Here is a 14,113-nt window from a genome sequence, read left to right as displayed (position 1 = left end):
AACCCACTTCTGTACCGTGAAAAAGATCACAACCAGTGAGCTCATTTTGAAGCAAGCCCCCAGACAGAACTACACTGAGGTTATAACACTATTAAGATATCTCCACTTCTGCACATAGAGGAAGTTACAGGAACAACCCAGCCACTCAAGGCACCAAAGAAAAAAAACCAACACATTAGTGCAGTTTGTATTTAATCTGTTCAGGGCAATCTCAGATCCATTTAATACATCACTATGTTTGAATATCTAAGAATTGAGTTTGAGTAGAAGCTATTACCTGTATTTTTAATTTAAAAACTTAAAGAAAAAGCAAATAGGTCAACAAAAAAAAAAATAAAAGCCTGTTTAAATCCCAGGATGTGACGAGGGTGAAGAGCCCGCAACAAGCTGACTACAGATAACTGCTCTATGGCTCCTCCTCTACTTCAGCACCCTGTTGTAATGTTTTGGCCTTCACTTCAAGGATTTTTTTGTTTTGACAAAGTTGCCTATTTCCTCATCCCTTACTAGTGGTCCACACTGGGGGGAAAAAAGCCAATGAGGTCCTCTGTAATAGGTTCTCATCCCATGATCTCAAAGACCCAAACAGACTGCAGAGGGCTTAAAGCCCCTTTCAGAGGAAGGGAAACTCTGACAGTCTGAAAAGCTGAGAACATTTCTGAAAGAGGGAAGTAACAGAGGATCAAGTGATAGCAGGTCAAAGAGTCTCAAAGAAGTTTTGCTGAGTGTCTCCTCCCCTAGGGAGGAATACATGGTCTACAGAACTACATTTTTTGGATTACACAAATATATTTACACTAAACATATGCTCTAGTGTATACAAAGACTCGAATATTTGCATACATTATATAGCATGCTATTTCTAACACACATAAGATTTAAAAACGTATGCTATAAGTAAGTGTATTGTGATATGCAAGATGACTACGTTATAATCTCAGACAACAGGGGACAGTGGTGTGGAGGTTTGCCTTCTGCATTTACAGGACTCGTTCTTGTAGGCTTTCCAAATGCCTGTTGGCACTTTTTCTGGAATCATCTTTGTGTTAGCTGCCATACAAACACAGGTCTCCTACCCTCAAGAGCCCATTTTGCTTTACAAAGGAGAACAGAACAGGCTGATGCAGAGGAGCAGAGAAAGACAAATACGAGATGCAGGAAAGGCTGTGGTTAGAACAGGAAGGCCTGCTGAGCTTCCTAACATCTCCAGGGACCGCAGGGAAGAGCACTCTTGAGAATTTCAGGCAGCCAGGGAGCTCCTGTCCAGCACATGCAGGAGTGGACCAGCAGGAAGAAGGGCTAGTGGCACCCCTTTGGCAGCAGGGCATGGGAACTACATGGAAGAGAGACTCACCTCACTGCTGCATGGGACCAGGGCACTAAGCCCTGACTGAACTCAAGGGAGTCACCTCCTCCGCAGGCAGAAAAAGCCAAGTCCTGCATCCTTGTGTCTAGACAGCCCTCATTCAGCTCATAACAAGCATTATTTTAAAGCTGGAAATGTTCCTTTCAGTTATGCCAGCTACATTAATTACTCCAATGGCTGCACGTTTTCAGAACGGAGTTTTGACTTTAAGAGCAAGTTAACAATAGAAATTTCTATAAAAGGAATAAGATGCAGAACAATAAACGTTTTTCCATATTTGGGACAAATGTCATAGTGTTCTGGCTTCTGACAAGTCAGTCCTACGCCACACTTGCAATTTTAACTACTTAGAAATTACTAAATGTTAGAGTTACTACTAAAAGCCATTTGCAATGAGTCATGAAGCCTATTAATAACAATAAAATCATTGCTGACGTAATTATAAATTCCTGGTCACTGATAAATGATGCACATTTTAAATATCACATTCTTCTTGGTTTAGAATGTTAGTATAATATTTCTATTAATGTATTTCTAGTTCAAGGTTTCCCCATGGGAAACCTTGTTCAGTCTGACTCAGCTTTCAAATATTAAGTGAAACTTGGCCTCCCCTGTGGTCCACCTGAAGTCTGTTGGAGGTCACCTGGACTTATTTGGTGGAAAAAGATACCACTAACTTATAACAAAAAAAAAAACAAACAACAAACACAAACAACAAAAAAACACATCAATTCTCCAGAAGCTATGTGATCTCTTAAAATAATACACCCATCATCTTCAGACAGATCTGTTTAACTTATGGTGGCACTGAGAGAATATTTCATACATTTCTTCTAGAGGTCAAACTGAGGCAATAGAGCAAAGAAAAACACTTAAAAAATGTATATAAGCCCAGAAAAAATGTATTCTTGTAAGCAATAAGAAGTTATTCCATATTTGCAGTGCTGATTTGGCACGAGTGTCAATTCTGCCAGTAATGTCTAATAATTTAAAGTTGCTTGGATTGTTAAAGTCTGTGTTATGACTAACATATATATTATGTTTTTATATATATATACATATAACCAAAAGGGTTGTTAGACATTGGAACAGGCTGCCCAGGGAAGTGGTGGAGTCACCATCCCTGGAGGTCTTTAAAAGACGTTTAGATGTAGAGCTTGGGGATATGGTTTAGCGGGGACTGTTAGCGTTAGGTCAGAGGTTGGACTCGATGATCTTGAGGTCTCTTCCAACCTAGAAATTCTGTGATTCTGTGATATATATATAAACCACTATAAATGGTTGACAATGTATTTTTATCCTAGCCACACTTACGTGACAATTACTTTTATTAAAAAAGCTGCTGTGACATCATTCCCTGAGTGTTATCAGGTACTGCAGGTGATTTTTTTCTGGGCTGTAAACATTTGAAGTGATTTTGTTCTTATGCCCATGTTTCATGTCTGGTGCATTCTTCCCCAGTATTTTAAAAGCATTGCATGTGAAGATATTCATAGATAATTTATACTTATACTCCTCTACTATGCTACTTCCTGTTTCACTGCTGCAAGTCAGTCAGCAGTACAAAGCCAGAACACAAGCCAGCGCGTGCTTTATTCAAACATAAACCAACAGATTACCAAGCAGAGACCTGTTTGGTCTAACTCTGAAGAGGTTACTCCTTCCAGGACAACAGAAGGGATGATTCTCCACAGAAAAGCCACTTAAGTGTCTCTGCAAAGACATTAAACTCACCATAAAGAGCATAAGGGCTGAAGACTTACAGGAAGAGCTTCAGAACCTCTGCCAATGTTTGGGTTAATAGTCAACTGCCAATAACCTACTCCAAGTAATCCACAAAACACAGGACAGCTCTGTCCAGTGCAAGTAACACACTGTTTCTAAGCTAAGCTCTTGGGCCATATGAGGGTGCATGTTATACCTTTTAGAAAAAGAGCCAAGACAGCAAGAGCTTGGAGACAGCAGCCGTTCCTTCGTTGTAGCTGCACAAGAGGAAAGTACAACATGCTTAGGAGGTTTGCAGCTTTTTTATTCCTGTTGCATTTAAAGGCTGCATGGGAAGTGGTGCTGGATAGCTTCAGGAAATTTATCCTACCTCTCTCCAGTTATCTATCTACTGTGAGAAAAAGGTACTAAAAATATAAATGTGCATCAATGTGATGTTTGGTGTATCAATAAATGGTCTGGACACCTTAATGGCCCCTCTGCTCTCAGAGCACACACCATGATTGTTAATATCACTTACAGATCCTCGTAGAAACAAAATGGGAACTTTAGTTCCAAACTTCTCTTCCAGGGCGCACACTGCAGACAGCAGCTGATAGGCCTGCTGTCCAAAGTCCTGTAAGCCTCCTTCTGAGTCACTGGAGGTCACAAGACGGGAGGTTCTGAAAGGCACAAGGGAAATATACATATATACATATACAAACCAAGTCCTCCCTCCTTACTTTCAAAGATCATTTAGCAAGTGGTAACCAAATAAAATACACACCTCAGTTTACGTTTATGTGAGCAACTAAAGATGCCTTTAAGCATAAAGAACTAAGATTGAAAGTGCGAGATGAAGCCAAAACCAAGATCACACACAGTTAACCCAATTGCATGTCCAAACACTAAACAGTTCTTCATGGTACTTGCTGCAACAGAACAGTGTCATCTCAGCAATCTTCCAAATTCAGTGTTTAAATATTTGGACTGTCTTTGGCATCAGACTTTGTTTAGTTGCATCTAATAGCCAAGAGATTTTTTTCCTCTCCCCAGTAAACACACACAAAATGGAAACAACTGAAGGAAACAGCAACTCTATTTTTTTTTTCTATGGCTTGTTACTGCATGTGTTACTGACTGGAAAAAAAAATACTGGCACAAATCACTACAAAAAATGGAGAAGGACAATGTTCTATATTCCAAATAATTTCAGTTATGTAACAAATTCACTGTGTTACTGGTTAGTCCAAAACTGGTTAGTTTTGGCAGGGCTCAGACAAAACTTTCTTAATCCTAGAGCATATAGGAAGTGTAAGCGAGCTTGTAACTTTTTTTTGCCAGGAGCAACACACTGTAACATCTCATCTCTGATCATAAAGGACTATGCTATCAGTAAGAACAAGGAATCACTTATTACAGCTTCAGGGAAAGCGAGCATGTATACACACACCACAGCTGGAGGAAAGTGTTTCTGCTCATAGCTGTGTGACTACTGACTCCTGACCCCCTGGCTTCCCTTCAGCACATCCGAGATTATTACCAGCACCAGAAAGAACGTGTGTCAGCACACACTGTTAAGAGGAGAGCAGCTCCCTTAACACTCTGGCCATTTAACCTTAGACACATGGCACCACATCCCGCTTTCAAGGCGTTTCTTTTGGGATTAATTACTCAACAGGACTTACAAAATGATGAACCACTGTGTATTTCACAGCCTGAGAAAGTTGCTTTAAACCACTTGGGGAACTGTGGCCACAGTTTATTTACAGGCTTTCCCACAGCATAACTTATTGCTTATAACCTGCCTCACAGCTTCTTCAATTATTGAGTAGTAAGTTAGGGACAGCTGTTCAAACAAAGATAAGCTTCAGGCTGAACATCTGCAAAACCAAATGCATAAAAAGTCAATTCTTTCAGGTAATTTGCCTTGTAAGTCAGCCTGAGAGAACATAACCTCTTGTATCAGTCTTAAGGGAAGAATGCTTACCTGCACCTGCAGTTATCACAGCAGTCATCCGTGCCCATGATGCCGGAGGAGACCTTTCGGAGCTGTTTGTCTTCAAAATGAGACAGAATGATTCTACCCAAGGGAAAGTAGGGAATTAAATAAAAGAACAAGAATTTACATTAAATTCATCACAGAAAACAGAGCTGAAATCAGCATCATTAATTAATTCACTGGGGAGCCAATTACTTGGCCCTGATTCCTCTAAAGAAAAGGAATTTTTTTTCCTTGAGAAGTAAATAAGGAACACTTGATACATCTGTATAAATACGCCAAAGGCTGTATTTCTTGATATTGAAGAGGCCTCATGGCCACAGTTTACCCTTGTGACCGAGTCACAATGACTGATGCTATACAAAACATGTAATGAAGTGCAGTACTCACTTCCTCCTGCAGCTATTCGAGGTAAGGTACTTCTCCATTTTTTCCAACATCTTCAGTTTGTACAATCGGAACTTTTCACTGCGTATATCAGTTAGAAGATGTCTGTCGGTCAAAATAAAAAGTGAAGAACCGTAAGTATTGATAACTACCCCCCTGTGCCATACCAACAATGAAGTATCACAGACTGTCTCAGCCAGGTTCACTGGAAACAGCTGGAGAAAATATCCTCCTGAAGCCAGACCCGAGCTACCCGCCTGTTTCTCTATAATCTGGATCATTACAGCATAGGGCACAGTCAGAACACCACGCTCATGCTTTTCTACAAGGACAATTATTCTAAACTGGGCAGAAGGAGAGACTGAGCTTCTTTTAGCACCACAAACTACTAAGCTTCAGAAATCCATGTTGAAAGCCACAGAGCAGGGAGGAAGAGGCAGAGGGCAATTTCACTCAGCCTCTCATTTTCCAAATAAGATCTGTTAAGTTCTGATTGATGCAATTGATGCTACTGCCAGATTAGAAGCCATGCTAGTATATTAGCCACCTTCCTTTTAAGGGATTCTGTGGCAGTATGCTAGGGCACATCTACCTAATGCCTAAAGTAATAGCCTTTACAATAGTCACTGGAAGCATCCAACTGAAAAAAAAATAGCATGGGAGTACTTTATAGGCATATGGAGAACTCACTCTGCCCATGCTCTGAGCTGCTGCATGAGCCAAACCTGAGCTACCACCTGCACCATGCTCTCTGTCACACAAGGCATGGAAAACAAACCAGTACTGCAGGCGTTGGGCTTCACATTAATGCAGCAACACCACTTCCAGCTCAACTTGGGAAGAGGCAAGCTTCTGCCTGCCTGGAAAAGAAAGAACAGAGAAGTACATGGCTTCACAGCCTGGCAGTCTGGTCACACAAGTTCCAAAGACTGAGCTAAGACATTTCTGCAATCCTACACTGCCTAACAACATCAACAAGAGACCTCTACTATCAGGATTTCCTGAGAGAGAGGAGAGAAGGAAAAAATTCTACAGCTCCCAAACTCCTAACGGGCACTGAGAGGTCTATAAACAAGGCAGAGGATTTACAGAACAAGTGACCAAGTTTCATCACTGTCTGCCTTGCAATACATCTTCAGGAAGCAGAACGGGAACAAGGACACTCAATAGACAAGTATGGTAATGTTAACATTATCTAGAATAAATACAACATACTTAGTATCCAGTACTGAGTGTATGCAGAAAAATACTTGGAATTATGCTAACAAGTTCATGATGATTTCAACTAAACCCCTCCTGCTTCTTTCTTTGGATACTTTTTGGCTATCTATGCCGAAGCAGCTGTCTTCAGCCACTTACCTGTTAAAAGTCAAGTCTGCTGCAGCCCACAAGACATGACAAGAAGCAGGAAGCCCATCGCGACCAGCTCTCCCAATTTCTTGATAATAGGATTCCATTTCCTTAGGGGCACCGTAATGAATAACCATCCGGATATCTGCTTTATTGATGCCCATTCCAAATGCCACTGTAGCCACAACACACTACAAAACAGGAGCCACACAGCATAAGTTTTGAAAAGAACATCAAAAATATGTTTGGGTTGCTACTAGTGCTTGCACTGTTGGTGAAAACTTCTTGCCATGACTCAAAATTCAGCCTAAAATACAACGGCTTCAAATTCTCATTTGACTTCTACTTCACTGCTAACAAGGAGCCTGATCTGGGTCACAGCATGAGCACTGGATTACAGTCGTGAGTAATGCTACATGATGGCAAATGCCTGAGTGTTTTCAGGTAGTTATCCTCAAACTGGTGACAAAACTTGTCCTGAAGAACAACAGAAGCCCCAGGATAGCTCTCTGCCTGCTCAGCTACAGGATGAAAGCAGCTCACAGGATGTTGGAGGACATTGTTCCAGTTACCACCAGCTTCCTTACATGCTATGCATTTTAAGAGATTTACTAGAGGAATTCGAAACATAAGCCAGGAAACATACTGCTGGCAGCACAGGCCAGCAATTTCTTGCCCAGAACAGAGAATATACAAAGTAAATTGGAAACAATGATCTTCCCAAATTCTTTCCCCTACTGGAAACCCTGCAATTATAAATAAGAAAACACAGACTTAGTTTCCTAGGTACCTGAATTTCATCCCGCATGAACTGGTGGTGGGTCTCTCTCCTTTTCTGAATTCCCATTCCAGCATGGTACGCGCCACAGGGCACATTCAGTTTAGTCAGCTCAGACACAACTTTTTCTGTGGTCTTTTTTGAAGGGCAGTAGATGATGGTAGGGCCTTCAAACTCATACTCAGAACTGCTAAAAGTAGTAGCAACATGTTAAAATGCAGAACAGATGAAGTGACCCTTCGGCAAAAACTCCGCTTGACCCTAATTGAAAAAGCAACACAGCTTTCTGCAGCAACTCATCATCTTGGAGATTTAAACAGATCAGATAATATGTTATGTACAGATAATACCACAATTAGCATGAAATGTCATCGCTACATACAGAAGTACCATAGATTAAAGCCAGCTTAGCATCTTCCCACGGAGCTATTGAATCAAATATATTTGTGCTCCTAGGTTGCTTGCACACAGCTTTCAGTGCTTGAGACTGATCTCCAGACTTCACAGCATGTGAAGAGCTCTTTGCAAAGCAAGAAAAAGGAGGCATTTCGCCCCTTTTACAAAAAGGTAGTGCTTGTTTACAAGTTGTCTGTCCTTTGGAAAAGCAGACTTGGCAGTCTTGTGTCTTGCAAAACACAGATTATTTTGGTCCATGCTGGAGAAGTAGCAGCATAAGGCCTCCCAGTTCCCTGAAAGTCATCTGGAAACAAACTTTTACAGATGACACTTAAAAGGTCTACGTTTATATAATAGCATACAAATGAGCTATGAGATTTATTTATATTGCTGTAGAGTCACACACTGTAGCTTGTGACAAGGAGATGAAAGTGGCAGGAAACCCACTCTTGTGGGTATACTGGTGGGTCTGCTAACAGAAAAGGACTGCTAGATCAGCCTTCTCAGAAAAAAATACCACAAAAAAAATATTTTAGATTAGTTATCAACCCACGCTATCGTTTAGGAAGGAACCCACCAGCTAATACATCACTCTCAGTCAAATCGCTGGAGTGCTGGCAGGTCTCCTGAGCACAAAACAATCCTGAAAACCCTACAGTGAACAACATGCAAACAGTGGGATACCACAATTCTTTGCCTCAAAACCTTTTTTAAACTAGGGAAGGAAGATAAAGGGCAGGGGGGAGAACATGATGAATGACTAGGGAGAGAGTCCAGGCACCTCTTCACCAGATCATTTGAAGACTGGTGACAGTTTTTAGTACACCCTACTGATACCTTGGTATTTAATACTTTAATATCTGACAGAACAACACAAAACAGGCTTAAATTCTTACCTTCCTTTCCTAGTAAGGAATTGCTTCAAATCCCTAATCACATTTCCACTCTGTCGTCCAACTTCTAAGTACAGGTTCGGTCTGTCAAAGCTTGTACATGTGACCAGGGGATTCTTCAGATTCAGGCAATTCACTATGTCCTCTCTAATCGAGGGACTTGCAGTGGCGGTTAAAGCAACAATGGGAACCTGAAATAAAAAGACAGCAAAAGTCCAATACCTCTCAGTGATTTAAGATCACAAGTCAAAACTGATTAGCATGTAAACAGGCACTTTAATCTGATTATGCTCACTGGATCAGCTCAGCTATTTGGAAAACAGTTAATATTTTGCCTCCTGGAGCTCTGGTCTGCACTGTTAAGGAGGGTAGACATTGACAGAACATTTAATGTACAGAATCTTCTTAATTCCTATCTTTAGTTGCATCTCTGTGAGTCTGCAGCAATTTTCTGATGTGATTGGCTAAGGTTAGGGAACACATAGGGAAAATTTTCAAGAATAGGATCTGAAGTTCAGGTCTAAGTTTTGAAGTTTATCCAATAAATGCTTTTGGAACGCATTTGGAAGTTTTAACTGTTTGTCCTTGCAAGTAAACCAGGAGCTTAGGATCAACACCTTTCAGCACACAGGGATCCAACAAAAGTAATTATTTTTCAGAAGTTTTGGCAGTCCAGGTTCAGAATATCCTCTATTTAAAGATTTGGAAAAAAGATCAAAACCACAATGAAGTTCACTCACTAGCAAGGACTTGCACAAGCTCCCAAAAACAGCACGGTAAGCGCTCCCAAAGAGTAACATAAAGTGATAAAATGTCAAGCTATTGTGTGAAATTAAGTTGTATCCTCTTACATTGGAAATCAAACACCTCTGAAAACCTTACCATTGGCAGAGTCTTCTTTAGTGAGCCTAAGGTTCTGAAGGAATTTCTGAAGTCGTGGCCCCATTCAGAAATGCAGTGAGCTTCATCAACAGCTATAAGGGCAATACCTGGTGGGGACAGAACCACAGCATGGATGCAATACTTACATGGCAAATAAACCACCATTTTTATATAGGCTTTTTTTTGGTACAAATTAGATGAAACAGCTCTAATAGATCCTCCCACCCCCCCCCCATACACTTCTCCTTCCTTATCCAAGCTTCAAATCTCCAACACATCACCTACAAAGGGTCAAATTTGTAAACTATTACTGATGGTTATGCCCTTTTTCCCCCCCCCTTTCCAAACTGCCTTACTACTTGTCAAAAATACTGTTTACAGACATTACCAGTTTCCTGGGTTGTAAAACAAAACCTGAGAATCTCAGGACTGTACTGAGGAAACAAATCTAAGTTCAGAAAAATACAAGATGAGAAGTGTCAAAGATGTGCCTAGAAAATATCCTTGCCATTTCTAAATCAAAAAACTCCTTTACCTGAGTCCAAATACAGCATTCTAATTGACATGTTCGAAGTGCCCTGGTGTCAGAGAGGCCAAGCGTAAGCTTCCCAGGACTCCAGACATTCAGATTGTTCACCATCTTCCTAAACAGTATTACTTGTCTGCAGCTCTACAAACTCAGTTCCTTAAACAAAGATTTCTTTTTTTTCCTGTTATGTACCTAGGATTTACACTGTTATGATGATGCACGAGCTGCAATATTCTGTTCGAGAAAGCTTACCAAGATGCAATATAGTGTTTCAAAATAGAATTTTATTGTCGTATTGAGAAAATCTGACAAATTAAGATATTATAAAGGATCTTCTGACACTGTCTTTTGGCAGCCAATACACTAGCCTCCAAGCTCGCTAGTGGCAAGAAACAGGCATAAAGTTGTCACACCATTAAAAAAGTTAATCATGAAATGAAGGCCTGCCCCCTCAACCTTACCCCCAACTTACCAATAGTTTGGTCAAGATCCTGAAGTAGGTCTAAATTCCCTGAGCAGAACTCGGGTGTCATGTATATGACTCTGTATTGACCCCTGCAACACCAAGAAAATACTCTGTCACAGAAGGAGAACCCCCAGACAACCCAACCAACCAAAATGAAATCGTGGCTATCTAGATGTAAATGAGAACACGGACAGACTTCTGAGTGGGCAACAGAAGGAAGGAAATGAAGATAGTGTAAAGCATTCCAGATCAGTAGGAAAACAAAGCAGTAAACAGTGCGACAGGAGAGAGATTTACCAGCCTTTAGGGCTGGAAAGGGCTGCTGTGTTGACTCTGCAACAAATACAGGTTTAAGACCTGTGATTCCTGGACAAACCACAGCACAAAGCTGAATCAATAACCCCCCTCCCCAGGCAGAGGGCACAGGAGGGTGGCTCTATGCCTCCCAAATGCTCATTGTGGGTAAACGCATGCACTATTACTGACTGCAGGTTCAAGGCCTGAGCCAGGACTGAGAGTTTGTAAGATGACAAATTCACCTCTCTCAAATACAGATGCATTAGGGCCTGCAGTCCCAAACAGCACAAACAGGACTTACGCTTTGATGCCATCTCTGACGTTTTTCGACTGAGCCGAACCAAGCAAGCATGCTGGAATCCCTGACATGCTGCAGCAAAAAAGCACAGTCACATATCAATTTACTCATGAACACTTCCCACCTCAGTTTTCAGCCTATGCCAGCGCTTGGTAAAGGAAGCTCAAGCTGTGGGGTCAGAGACTACTTTCTTCCAAGGCCCTTTATGGGAAAAGCCTTTCAGAAGACAGTAGCAATCAGTCACTACAGCCACTATTCCTGACACCCACATCCTTGTCCATTCCCTGTCCAGTTGTCCCCTCTAGACACAGACTTCACAAGTGCAATCAGATTAAAATCATTTGCTTTCACATGAGTTAAGTTCCCTAATAAAGCATCCAAAAGAACAAAATATAGCAGGTACATTTTCTCATTACCTTATGCAGTTCATCAGACTTAGATAAAAGCTTGCTAGCTGCTAATTTTTTGCCCCACCCTATGATTTCTTCTAGGCTACTGGTGCTACATCTGCTAGTTTTCAATCAGGTGGCTGCTTTTTAGTGTTTATTACAATAATGATGCTTACTAACTCAGCTAATTTATATTTGAGCTCTTCCAGGACAATGCAACCCATCTCCTTAACTTGGTGATGTGCTGCATTTTAATACAGAAGTATGTTTTGATAGCTTTTTTCCCCCCTCTCATTCTTCATTCCCTGGTAGAACTGCACCCAGACTGACAGCCAAATCACTGAATTGCATTAGGCTGCAGAAATTCACTCTCTTCAGCCTTCAAAAAATCAATGACCTACTGAGAAGGTAGTGAATAAACGCTTTACACTCAGGAAAACAGTACAAAAGCCAAAGAAGTGGCTGAATACATATAGACACCCTGCTGATTAATACTTGGGCCAGAAGCTGGCTATACAACCAGCTGAGGCTCTCCAGCTATTCATTTGCACAAAGCCAGAATTTGCCGCAGAAAATACCACACGTAATTGATGTTCCTTTCTTCAAAATCTTCATATCCCCTCTGTCACAAAAGACATGCCCTTTCTAAGCGTGACAAGGCAGGAATGAACTAGATAACTCAGCGTGATTCCAACAGACTCTCCCAGGCAGTAGCTAAAATAAAGGTATCAACAGTGAATAGCTGTTATAACAGCAAATAAGTATAAAAAGCAGGTATTAAAATCAAAGATTTTGCCCACACCTATAACTGTTCATGTAAGAGTGACTCAGTGTTGCCTACTTAAAAGGTCTGTGGCAGGATTTAAAAGTGAAGACAACAGGTGTTAGACCTATCTCACCATCCATCTTAGAAATCTATGTCATAACCTTGATCTGAATGGCCTTCATCTTCCAGCTCTGTATTGTTCAGCTCTTACTGTTTGGACCCAAAGGAAGCCCTGTGAAATTCTGACAGAGCTCTCATGGGCTCAGACAATACGTGAAGTTCCTCCATTCATTTGTTCTGCATAAACAGAGCCTCTGAATACAGAAATAATTGAGAAGGATCTACCTTCAGAAACCACCCACCAGCACAGGTCCTTTGCAAATTCAGCCTCCAAATCCTGTAGTCACCAAATCCAGTGATCTTTAGATCCCTGAATTAATTTAGTTTACATGCATTCCTGGAGAAACGTACGTTTTACAGCTGAAACGCAAACAGCTTGCTGTACAAAGCTGCAGCCTTAAACACTGAGAAATGCCACGAGCAGAATCCACGGGTTTCCACAGAAAATACAGCAATTACTTACGTCAGCTGCAGTACCTGGTCTTCCATCAAGGAAATAAGAGGACAGATGACGATTCCAGTACATCCAGTGTAAACAGGAGGGAACTGGTAGCACAAACTTTTCCCATATCCTTGAAGAAAAAAGAAAAACACAGGCAGAAGTGAAACAACGCATAGCTATGTTTTATAGCAGTATAGAAAGTATAAAACAACTCTAACGCCTTCCTGAGCCCTAAAAATGAAGCTGATGTTTGTCCCCCTAGCAGACAAACAAAGATGCAAGATATATATTATTGGCATCCATTCAATGTCCCTCTCTACTTCAAGGCCAGCGGGGAAAAAAAATAGACAACTACAAGCAGCCAGCATAGCTGGCCAAGGTTTGCAGTCTCACACAAGTCCTGGGCACTCTGCTCCTAAGAGCCACATGGACAGTCCCCAAGTTCCAATGTCCTATTCTCCCCTAAAAGAAAAAGATTTCTCACTGCTTTTTAGGACACAGAAGTAACTTACCAGTTGCCATTACAACAAGATTATCTCTTTTGTCTTCTAAAACAGAACTGATCACTTTCCACTGGACCCTTTGAATTAATGGAAGAAGAATATTTTACTTTTGCCACCACACATTACATTACATGTAAATTGTGTTGAAGAAACCCTTTTAGCTGCCTGATAGTTTCCTCTTTGCATGCTGCAACCAGTGTTTATTCTACTGCAGGTGGTTCCACCAGTGTTACAATGGGGATCTCTAATAAGATTTGGACAATCAGCATTAGAGACAGACAGAAACCCATCCCTCCTTAACTAGAACCGCACAAAGATAAACTTCCTTAGTATGTTTATCATACAGAGAACAACATCTGTGCAAGCTTACAGTGTTTGTTCTTTGAAATACCTGAGCTAGACCTGGTACAAAAACATTTGATCACTAGAGGTTTGCCAACAGCATAGTCAAGAAACTCATCCCCTATTGTGAAAGTACAGTGCTGCAGTTAACATTCCATGAGCTTGGTTTGATATTTCACTGTGGCAAACACTGCTTTTCCTAG

General features: G+C 41.1%; 1 protein-coding gene across 8 annotated transcripts in view; it reads right to left on the bottom strand.

The window, feature by feature from the left end:
* Positions 1-14,113, bottom strand: part of WRN (WRN RecQ like helicase) — a 40,667-nt gene that overhangs the window by 12,890 nt on the left and 13,664 nt on the right. For 7 of the 8 annotated variants that reach the window (XM_084519254.1, XM_084519251.1, XM_084519252.1 and 4 more), the window contains 11 exons: positions 13,578-13,645; positions 13,087-13,195; positions 11,352-11,420; positions 10,760-10,842; positions 9,759-9,865; positions 8,880-9,067; positions 7,600-7,777; positions 6,819-7,000; positions 5,463-5,564; positions 5,061-5,153; positions 3,612-3,753 (listed from right to left, as the gene is read on the bottom strand). In XM_084519254.1, coding sequence (XP_084375380.1) covers positions 3,612-3,753; positions 5,061-5,153; positions 5,463-5,564; positions 6,819-7,000; positions 7,600-7,777; positions 8,880-9,067; positions 9,759-9,865; positions 10,760-10,842; positions 11,352-11,420; positions 13,087-13,195; positions 13,578-13,645 — 1,321 coding nt within the window. The remainder of the gene's footprint in view (positions 1-3,611; positions 3,754-5,060; positions 5,154-5,462; positions 5,565-6,818; positions 7,001-7,599; positions 7,778-8,879; positions 9,068-9,758; positions 9,866-10,759; positions 10,843-11,351; positions 11,421-13,086; positions 13,196-13,577; positions 13,646-14,113) is intronic. The other variant, XM_084519255.1, reaches the window with a different exon arrangement.

The sequence above is a fragment of the Aythya ferina genome (assembly GCF_964211825.1).
Source record: "Aythya ferina genome assembly, chromosome: 4".
Classification (NCBI taxonomy): Eukaryota; Metazoa; Chordata; class Aves; order Anseriformes; family Anatidae; genus Aythya; species Aythya ferina.
The sequence above is the reverse complement of the archived record's forward strand: the minus strand, read 5'-3'. Positions and strand labels throughout refer to the sequence as shown.